The sequence below is a fragment of the Plodia interpunctella genome, chromosome 14, assembly GCF_027563975.2.
Source record: "Plodia interpunctella isolate USDA-ARS_2022_Savannah chromosome 14, ilPloInte3.2, whole genome shotgun sequence".
In the NCBI taxonomy this organism is placed as follows: Eukaryota; Metazoa; Arthropoda; class Insecta; order Lepidoptera; family Pyralidae; genus Plodia; species Plodia interpunctella.
Window position 1 is genome coordinate 8,651,502 of NC_071307.1, and position 11,388 is coordinate 8,662,889.

At 37.6% G+C, this 11,388-nt stretch overlaps 1 protein-coding gene across 1 annotated transcript; it reads right to left on the minus strand.

Annotated features, from left to right (window-relative positions):
- Positions 1–5,223: 5,223 nt before the first annotated feature.
- Positions 5,224–7,059, minus strand: LOC128675344 (uncharacterized). Its single transcript, XM_053754689.1, has one exon. The coding sequence runs from the start codon at positions 6,541–6,543 to the stop codon at positions 5,269–5,271; it is 1,275 nt and encodes a 424-aa protein (XP_053610664.1). The 5' UTR covers positions 6,544–7,059; the 3' UTR covers positions 5,224–5,268.
- Between the last annotated feature and the right edge of the window lie 4,329 nt (positions 7,060–11,388).

Consider the following 11,388-nt stretch of genomic DNA (forward strand, 5'->3'; position numbering starts at 1 on the left):
ATGACAAAAAAAAAACTAATATGCACAATTTTTTAACAAGCGACGTCGTTCAGGTTATACAAGTAGGTAGGTACTATCTGCGCCTCGGGGCTTCGCTCCCGTGGGAATTTCGGGATAAAACGTTCAGGTTATATTCTAGGTACCCGTGTAACAAATTTCATAAGGCAGGGTCGCTAGTAACTTAAAAATAAAAAGATACAAAAAAGTAAGTACTTACACAAGTCCCATAGTATCGATATAGATCTATTCACGCTCCAATAACTTTAAAGCTAAGTAGGCAGCTAAGTTTGTTTACAACTTAAATCAACTTCTCTGAACTACTTTGAAAGGGTTCTCGATACAAAACTTGTCGATAAAATCAACGGAACACATTGAAACTATGAATTAAAGTGATTTCGAAGGAAATTTATGTAAAAAATTACTTGAAATAGCTTCTATCGTGCGGAAATATACCATTCTGCGCACTATTTCACATAGTGGTATTTATCACATCGCCTAATAGTATTACAGCACCTGTCAATACTTTCAAAAGTCTACATTAAATAGACCACTCAAGATACTTTACTTTTTTATGCCTGAATATCTCCTGATATATAATATCCGAAAGGAAAATTGTAGCTCTCTCACAAATTCCACTTGTTTGATTTCGGCTGTGACGCCCCAAAGAGTCCGAGTAACATAAACTTTTAATTTTGATTTTGGACTTTAAACACCAAATATCTAAAATGAAAAACATAATTTTCGCTGATTTTGGCTTGTATCTGCGCGAGTTCTTACGATTTCGCCGAGTATATATAGCTTTGGTAATCATCATTTAATTTAGAATATGACGTGAAAAAGTGCCTGTGAAGGCCTAATTTCTGAATAAATGATTTGATTTTGATATAAAAGTAAGGTTATAGTGCCCCGTCCTCGCACGTAATTGTACATCATGACTGATGCTCCACAGTCTGTGCGTCTCGCCTTCTCGTATACAAATGAGTGCTTGCTCGCAGCCCTATGACTTATATCACAGTATTGGAGAGGAGGTGAATAAAGGCATACACAACAAAGGTTATAAACGTATGTACATCGTCGTCGTGCAAAACACAACACACGCAGATATAAAAAGAACATTACCATGATAACACAAGGTCGTTCATCAAAAACTTTACATGTTTACTCCGTACGGAACACAGAATAAGAATGGTGTCGAAACAGAGTCGGATTTAGTCACTTGAGGGCGCAAATGCGATGGGACCCTCTAGCCCGTAACGTAAAGACCTAAGAATAAACTTTTATTATAATTAAATAGATATTTATTAACGTACGTAGGATTTCTAGTATCAATTTTTTGCTACAAGATTCGTTAGATATCGTTACCATTTTTAAATTTTCTTGACGTAGCAATCGTTTCTATCTTTGTCAATTTTAGATAGAAGAATATAATTTTTGGTTATTCCGTATTGTTATTTATTTACGAGTATAAATGGTGGTACGACCTATAATATTTATGTAAAATACATCACCTTACTACTTGTTTTTTGTCATGGAACTTTTAACACAAGTAAATATGCGTTAAAATTCCACACGCAATATCCTGTCCTGCGTGCATAGGCCTTTAACGGTTCCGAAACAATTTAGATTACCTACTATTGTGTTTTCCAATCCAAAAAGTATAATATATTTAAACAGTATAACACAATAGATAAGATAAATTCTTTATTTTAATCAAATAAGTTATACTAATATGAGCGTTTTACCTTACAATAAAACGCTTATTAAATACTTACCTATTCGAAGCCTATAAATAAATGAGAGTGGCACTTCCGTTTCCGTTATATTTACGTGTTTCCGGCGTGTTTTTCTGACATTTCCCCCTCTTTTCCCACCGCCACAGGCAGGCCACGCGTTGGGTTGCGCGTGGCTCTTGCCTCATTGCGTCTCGTTTATGAGCCAGGCAGGAATTATTGTATAGGCTTCGAATAGGTAAGTATTTAATAAGCGTTTTATTGTAAGGTAAAACGCTCATATTAAACACTGTACGCTATTCGAAGCCTATAAATAAATGAGAGATGTGTTTGTTATCGCCTGGCGGTGGAAAAGACCAATGTGATATCATTGTAATTCGATGAGAACACATTAGAAATGCTATTTTCTGTGAAGATAGGCTGTATGTAAAACATAGAGAGGGGAGACATATTACAAGTAAAAGAAATACATTCTCCGAAATATAATTTATTTGAAATGTCACTTTTTAATTATATTTTAATAAATCAACCTTAGAATTAGGGTAAGTAATTATATATGTATGTACTAGCACGTATGTACTTAAATTAGAAATCAAATCAACTGATACACATGTGTACTTATGGATATCATAATAGAAATTTTAAGCCAATTTGCTCAATCATTATACGAGTTACATAAGAACAAAATAATTTGATGTTAGGCCGGACTAAATAAAGAACTAATATTATTTATATTTTCATTATTAATATCAGTTTGCGCAATTTCACGACGATAAAATTGGCGAAAAGTTTCTGCTGACCGCCAATTTCCTTGAGCTAGAATTTGATCCAGTGGGAAATTATCAATCCAATTTTTAGAAGCTACTGCCGCTCGGACACTACCAGGAGTAGCTTTTATACCAGCTTCATTAAGTAATGCTTTTATCCAACCTCCGATTACGGTGCGGGAAGCAGGTTTGGGTTCACCTCTTATTGTCAAGAATAGAGCATTGCGTAATCTTTGACTACATTCTTGTCTTCTAGATTGAGACGCATTTAATAACTGTTTTAGCCAGTAAACAGGATCCAATAACTGACAATGCTTATTCGCAATAATTTTCCAGCCCGATTGTCTATAATCACATGAATCAGTTTTTGATCCAAAGCGAGGCCAAAGAGTTACGCAGTCTTCTTCAATGACCATATGTTGGGGTGAGACATCAAGCAGAGTCAAATCATGCACACGCCTTCCAGAACAAAGAAGTAATAACATAGCAGTGAGTTGGGATACTCTGAACAAACCACTATTGTCTTTTTTACTGTGAGATAAATAGTTTAATAAGTGAGATACATCCCATATGGGTGGCTTTCCTAAAACTGGCGTTTTTAAGGAAATTGCTTTCAAAGCGTGTTTTACCAAGATATGAGAACTTAAAGATGACGAGTTCGTACTACTAAGCGTAGCTACTACGGACTTATGCAAAAGTATAGTTTTATAAGAAAGGCCCTCTTTTTGAGATAAATCGATCAAATAACGTGCTAAGTCTGACTCACTAGGGCTACTGTGGTTTACGCAATTTTGCTCTGCCCAATGAATCCATCGAAGCCACGCGTACTTGTAAGTTTTTAGCGTTGATTGTCGCCATCCAGATCTTAGCATACACTTTTGCTCTTTAGTCCAACCACTCAGGCTACTGGCCCACCCCCACATTTCCAAACCTCCAGCGTCATTGATTTGATGTTCGGTGGTGGTATGTTGGTAGTCGCGTCGATTAGGACTTCGCGTAGATTCGAAATTATATGAGGGGGTGCCACCGCTCTTTTCTCCAGGTCCGTGCGCCAGAAAACTTGTTCCCATCGTGGAACTACAAGTAAAAATATGCCCCTGGCTTGGTTCATATGTAGCAATACTCGAGGAACAAGGCATGGGGGTGGGAAAACCCAGGCTATTTGGTAGTCCCATTGTCGACTGAGAGCGTCGTAGTAGATTGCCTGACGGTCCCAAAGATCGATCGATACGTAATCTGGAACGACGTGAGCTATTTGGGATGCAAACAAATCTATTGAGGGCGTTCCCCATTTCTCGAACACCACTCGAGTCGCTTTTGGCAGGAGATGCCACTGAGGGGGGCAGCGTAACCTGGAAAGGTGGTCTGCTTCGGTGTTGTACAACCCCGGTAAGTGGTAGATTCGCAGATGAGCTTGGTAATGATCTAACAACGCGAATATCTGAAATGTTCGATCCAGAAGAGGCATCGATCGAGTTCCTCCTTCGTTCCGTAGGTAGGCTACCACGGTGCGATTGTCGCTTTGGATAAGGAGAGAGGCATTTGCTAGCTGTAATCGATGACCTTGTTGTAGTACTTTCAGTATAGTCAACAGTTCTTTCTGATTGCTGTGCAGAAGTTTTTCTGATATTGTCCAATTTCCGGTCAACTCTTTGTTGTTTAACTTCGCACCCCACGCTATGTCTGAAGCGTCGGTGGTCAGAAAGTGAGTGGGTGCGGGTACTCTCAACAATGACGTCATGTGACTGTTCTCTAGCCACCATGTCAATTCGTTTTTCGCCTTCAAGGTGATTTGAAAAAATTTGGCTTTCTTTGATAACATGGAATTCATCAGGAGTTGTAGGTGTCGATAGTGTAGTCTGCCCCTTGGCACTACGAAGCTGGCAAAATTTAGCATACCTATGAGGCTCTGTAATTGTTTCAGTCTGATTTTCTTGGCCTCCAGTATAGATTTTACCGCTGAAATAATTTTGTTGACTTTTTTGTCTGGTAGGGCTTTTTTGTTTCTTAAGGGATCCCATAAAACTCCTAAGTATTCTATTTGTCGTTGTGGCATGAGGATAGACTTCTCCAAGTTTACCTTCCAACCTAGACGCTGTAAAGTTCTGACGACTGTCAAAGCTTGATCTTTGAGGACCTTTGGATCCCGATGTGCTAAAAGGTAATCGTCTAGGTAAACGATCAGCCTGATGCCTTTTTCTCGAAGGATCTGAGCAATCCAATTTGTTATACTCGCAAATACTTTCGGTGCCGAACTTAACCCAAATGGTAGGCACGTCATTTGTAGTAACTTTCCTTCGTAAAGCAACCTTAGGAAGCAACGATGTCGTTTTGCCACCGGAATATGAAAGTACGCTTGGCTCAAGTCTATTTTTATTAACAAGTCCTCGTTTTGCAAGAATTCTGGCACGCTGTGAACGTTTATTAGTCGAAAATGTTGTGTGTGAACATACTGGTTGAGCCTCTTCAAATTGAAAATTGGTCGCGATGAGCCGTCGCTTTTGGGCACGAGAAATAGGGTTGACAAAAAACTTGGACTTTGTACGGCCGCTTCCAGAACTCCCTGATTTATTAGAGTTTGTATCACTTCTGACATTTCCGGAGAAAAGGGGGTTTGCAAGGCAGTGCCTTGTTCTGGAGATATCAAGGGAGGTTTTCGTATGAAAGGAATGAGATATCCCTGGATTATTTTTTGAATGTACAACGAAGCATTCAGGTCCTGCCACTCTTGATAAAAATACTGGAGCTGGCCGGCTTGAAAATTCTTGTAGTCAGGACCTTTTATGTTTGTCGCGGGATTTCCCTTTCCATGAGGGCGATGCGGCTCGTTTTGGTGCTCGTCTATCATTTGCTCTTTCAGCACGTCCTGAGCGGCCACGAAATGACTGGGAGGTTTTTAACTTAGCATGGTAATCACGTTCTTGCGTAGAACGGTATTCATAATGTTCGTCTTGCGCTGGCAAATATTTTCTGTAACTACCCCCTTGCGCAGGTGGGCGATTTTTTGTATAATAGCCTTGCGCAGGCTTGTTGCTAGATCCCTGCGCGGGATACCGATAATTATCATGTGAACCTGTTTGCGCAACAGGTTTATTGGGTTTTGGTTTCATCCAGAATGTTTTTCTTACACCGCCATATTTTTCTAAAGCAGAAGTGAAAGTCTGCTCTTCAAATAAATGAGAACAAGATGGTGGGACCTTCTTAAGTGCTGTCTTAACTAAAGGATCTTTAACGTATTTTAAAATTGAATCGCGCCTTTGCTGAATCATGTCGGCTCTGTGCCCACATACTAACTGCATTGCATCTGAGGACACCTTGTGAAAATCACCTTTCAAGAATATATCCTCCATCTTGTTCTTTATATCTGAATAGGTTATCATTTCCGATTCTTGTGACCACTTAAGAAAATCTCTTATGCCACTTTCCAGTGTCTCTTTTTGTTTTAATAATGCATATGTCAGGGTAGCGTAACTTTTCTCAACAAACGAATAACTCTTAGCCGTGTCAAATAACTTAATTTCATCATTTACTTCTAATTCTATGAATCCCGGAGAAAAACTATATTGTTTTTGCACCTCGGAGTAACGCACGTCACTCCAAGATGAATCACCAAAACGTTGAAGACTATTTACTGCGGTGATATATTCAGTAGGGGCCTTCGCGACAGTTGGTTCTTTTAGACTAGTATCTAAACAGATGCTAAAACTTTGGGTATTAACAGCTTTATTATCAGGCTCCACGTTGGGAGACAAAATATTTCTGGCTGGACTGAATAACTCACCACTAACATTAGCTTCAATAAAATTATCGTCTACGGCAACATAATTTGGAGTGGATTGAGATTGTTGACAAAAAACTTGATTTCGTAAAACACTTACTTCTTTTGATAGTTTTTTCAGAAGCCTAGTTGATCTTCTGTCTTTTTTATACTTCTTACGACTCCTCCTTTTAGAAGATGTGTCCGAATCGCTGCTCGATGAACTATCGCTGGAACTAGGACTCCGCTTATCATTCTCGCTGTCATCTTTACTATTAGGATTATTCATGTTTAATCTACAAAAGGCAATATTAATCAATAACACACCTTGAAATTACATTAAAAATAGTGCAGCATAGCAGTAATATCAATAAAATTGTAAATGTTTTGAAAATCTGCAGAAAATAAAAATCAAAGAACTACCCTCTGTACCAGGGTAAAAATTTAAATGCATAACGACTTGCATAAAACATATATTTTTAAGTGGTATTCAGTCAGAAAATATTCATAGTCTGAAGAAAAAGATTTATAATCTAAATTAGCTTACCAAAGATCCAATAAATATGAAATTATACTTATTCTATTTATTTCTCAAACACGTAACGGTCGCTAAATACCGAAAATATTGTTCAAATATTTTCTTAAATTTATTTCTTTGACTTAAAAAGAACACGACCGTCTTAGATGGGAAAACAGACGCCAATGAGGCAAGAGCCACGCGCAACCCAACGCGTGGCCTGCCTGTGGCGGTGGGAAAAGAGGGGGAAATGTCAGAAAAACACGCCGGAAACACGTAAATATAACGGAAACGGAAGTGCCACTCTCATTTATTTATAGGCTTCGAATAGCGTACAGTGTTTAATATAAATATTGTACTTGATTTTTGTCGATTCTGTTACACCGTTAACCATATATAGGAAAAACTCCCTTACAACTAACTAGATGTTGCCCGGAACTTCGCTCCCGTGAGAATTTTGAGATAAAATATAGCTTGGATAATTTACCTTTCTGATGGCGAAAGAATTTTTGAAATCGATTCGGTAATTTAGGAAATTACCCGCCTCAAACATAAAACTCACAAACGCTTACCTCTTTATAATAATAGTATAAATATCATAACTTGATGTATTAAGTTGTAGGTACGGGGCCCTTTTAACAAATTCGGCTCTGTCCCGAACAAAATACTGCCAGGTTTTGAACTATGACTGCGACGAACACTGAACAGAACGATCAAAGTTGGCACTTCAGCATTGGAATACATTTCTTGGAAAGTACATAGACGAGCCTCAAAAAGTTTGAATCAATGTAGCAGGCTGTGACATGCTCGTATCTACTCATGTGGTGTGCTCATGCGATAGCTTCTACTGAGAATAAAATGTCACATTTGTTCTACTAGCTGCGCCCTAGGGCTTCGCTCCCGTGGGAATTTCTGGATAAAAAGTACCCTATGTGTTATTATTCTTTCACGCGAAATCTACTGGACGGTTTGATATAAAATTTGGTACACCGGTAGAATATAACCTGGAATAACACATAGGGTACTTTTAATCCCGAAATTTCCACAGGTGCGAAGCCCCGGGGCGCACCTGGTATAATATAGTCTATAGTACATTATGTCTATATTACATGATGGAAAACAATTCTCAAATTCTGCAAAACTAAATAATCATGCAAAAAGCTGTTCGTTTCTATTGGAAAATAATTTGTAACCCGTGTAAATTTCGAAGAATTCTCATAAAATCCCCATTTATATTTCGAGCGAGCGCTTTAAAGATAATTTAAAGGAAATCCATCAATGGCAAATGGAAATCCAGTAGATTGTTGAAACTTAACGTAAGAATAGTTCAAATTGAAATTCAAAATTATTTATTCAATTCGGATGATATACATCACTTATTGACATCAAAAAATTACTTAAACTAAGTTTACTGTAGACTTCCAAAGCGCAGGTGAAGAAGAAGCGGCGCAACAAACTTCACCGCAGCCTTTCTCCAAGGACGTCAATTAACAAATGTAGATCTTATGTTGCATTTTAACATTACACGGTCGTATAGCAATTAGTTTTTCTCTTGGCTGAGGGTCATGACCTTGTGGAATGTAACACATTTGCTTCATGTCTTCCGGTTTGAAGGGTGAGAAAGGCAGTGCAATTACAGATTACTGTGACAAAAGCAGTGGTGGTGTAATGGTTAAGACGCCCGCCTGTGAATCGAAAGGTCCCAGGTTCGAATCCTACACTCGTGCCACATGAGTTTGTATACCAATCTGACTCACGTATAGTAGTTTTCATAGACCACCACTTGCTTCCGGCGAAGGAAAACATCGTGAGGAAACCTGCACACTAGTTGATTATTAACTTGTGTGTGAAATAGAGAAGGCAATGGCAAACTACTCCACTAATAATGCCAAGAAAGATGTTGTGTGTGTTTCATTTCACGTAATGACCAACAACCCTCAGCCATGAGGAATACGACTATAAAGAGTGACAAAAGATCTATACTAATCTGCCACTAAGTAGGCAATGCGTGGAACACCCCTTGTGTTGCAGGCGTTGATTAGCTGTGGCAACAATAGCATTCCCAAGAGAGTTGAGGTCAAGTCAGGAAATCGCAACTGAATCTTAAAATGTTTTACGCTGACTCCGAGCTTCGCGGTGTCACAGCATCGAAACACGCAGTTATTGAAGTACATAAATACATAAGACAAATTAAATCAAGTCATTAATTCAAACATTCGATCTTCACAGGAACTTTTTCACTTCAAATTTTATATTATTTAGTAATTTCTCACTAAAACTCAAGCTACAAACTACTGGCATTTCGGAACGACCACTGCTGAGAAGAATTGCCGAAAGAAACTCATTTGAACAGTGTTGGTCCCTATAGTGCCAGAAGGGCTTATGATTGTTTCTTACATATTGGCAGATTGGTATACAAACTCATGGGGCACTAGTACGATTCGAACCTATCAAGGCTCACAGGCGGGCGTCTTAACCACTGAACCACCACCGCTTTTGCTCGATATAGAAACAGTTCAATATTTCATAAGCAGTGTTCGTGACATTCACTGCAATGCAGTCTCGTTGGTGACTCTCTTTTGCTCAGCTTCATTCGATCCATTATAAATTAAATAAATATTATTTATTCCTTAAATATTAATATATATTTATATGTAGGTATGTATGTTTATATTATTATTATTATTTTTAGTATACGTATTTCTAAATAAATACGTATTGTGCCAACCCTCTTATGTTATCATCTCTCAATACCCAAAAGTTGGCTGGAAGTGATTGCTTAGCAATACGCCCGCCATTGGCCCATATATATATATTCTATTATTTTGTATTGATACTGTTTTGATGGCCAGTAAAGATAAAACAAAAAAACAAATACGAATCACTCATAAGTGATTATCAACGAAAAATAAGTCTTATAGAAGTGCTTCTTCGAGACGAGAGCCACTTGACCCGTGCCGCGGCCATTTTTCCATCACTAATCACTCATGTTATAACTCGGACAGATGCCGACGCGAATGCACGAACATAGCGCATAGTGTATGATAGGTTTTATTAACTGCAAAAAAAATCCGGCAATGTATGTCTAATCCGCAAACTGTGTGCTGATAATGTATATAGCCGGTACAAAAACAGTCGTCAACACAACACAGACTTGTTAATCCCACTAATATTATAAATGCGAAAGTTTGTGAGGGTGTGTTTTGCATGTTTGTTACTCTTTCACGCAAAATCTACTGGATCTATTGCTATGACATTTGGTACACGGGTTGAATATAACCTGGGTACTTTTTTTTACCGAAATTCTCCCGGGAGCGAAGCCGCGGGGCGCGGCTAGTATACTATAAATTTATGGTTGTCAATCTGTGGTCACAAATGAGAACGGAACTCCACGTCACTCGCCCCGCTCGCGCACATTTCACGGAAAATCCGCAATGTTGAAAGTATCGCTACTAGAAATATTTCTACCTGTTTAACATTACATGAGTACGCTCTTTGGGAATATTAGACATGTTTTGTACTAAATTTGTCGATAGGAGAAAAATTTCATCAAATAATTGATGGATGCATCGCTCGTCCCAAAGATTTATAATATTGTGAAGCAAAGTTATAAAATATTTAATCTAAATGTTCTAGGCTAAGACATACCAGGTTAATATGTTATCAATAAATACTTTTTTAAGTATTATTATTATTTTTAATGCAGCGTTAAAGATGAACATGTGTACGTAGGTATATGAAGAAAACTTAAATAAATCTGATTTTCTTTCATTATCAACATAAGAGTCACATTAATTCTAATGGGATAAAAAATCAATTCAAGTAACAAATTAAGGATTAGGACAAGGACCATGATATTAAAAGGTACTCCGTGTACCTACTAATTCCATGTTTATTATACATACTCCTAAGGATAAATGATATATATATATATATTTTTTAATTCTATATGTTGTTGAAAAACACCCCATTTGAAGGACTGCATTTAAAAAAATAAAAATGCAACAATATTTATTTTATTTCACTGACAACCGGGAATTATCATAAACAAGCACTCTATATGCAATGTTGGATCGTCTGTCCTCACGTTCTCCGGGAACCAGGAGCTTAGAAATATTTTAACTATTTTTAATAATAAGTTGACTTAATGGCCAGCTATCATATATACAATAAGCGCATCAAAAACAACAATAAAAACTTATAACCCCTGAAAGACAAAGACAAAACAAAACATATCAGCATTTGACACAGTAATATATGCTTGAGTTGTAAATACCCTGCACCAGGATGTGATGGGTTAATTGACCAATTTAAAAACAACCAAAGTTTTGTAAAAATCTCAACTGGATGAGAAAAAGATACAAGACATGATACTGAATGAAAAAAATAAGTGTTTTTCAAAATATTCTAAGTTCCTTGGCTGCTTCCTTTCTGGAAGCGTTTTCTTTTTGGCGGGAAATTGAATAATCATCATACCATTGTGATTGCTGATTATATAATGGACGGTGAAGGAAAGTTGTATTTTTAACCCACTACGACAGAAGGAGGGGAATTTATAAGTTTAACGTGTCGTGAACCTATTTTGATCTTGTTTTTATTTTATTTTTTGTTTTAAAG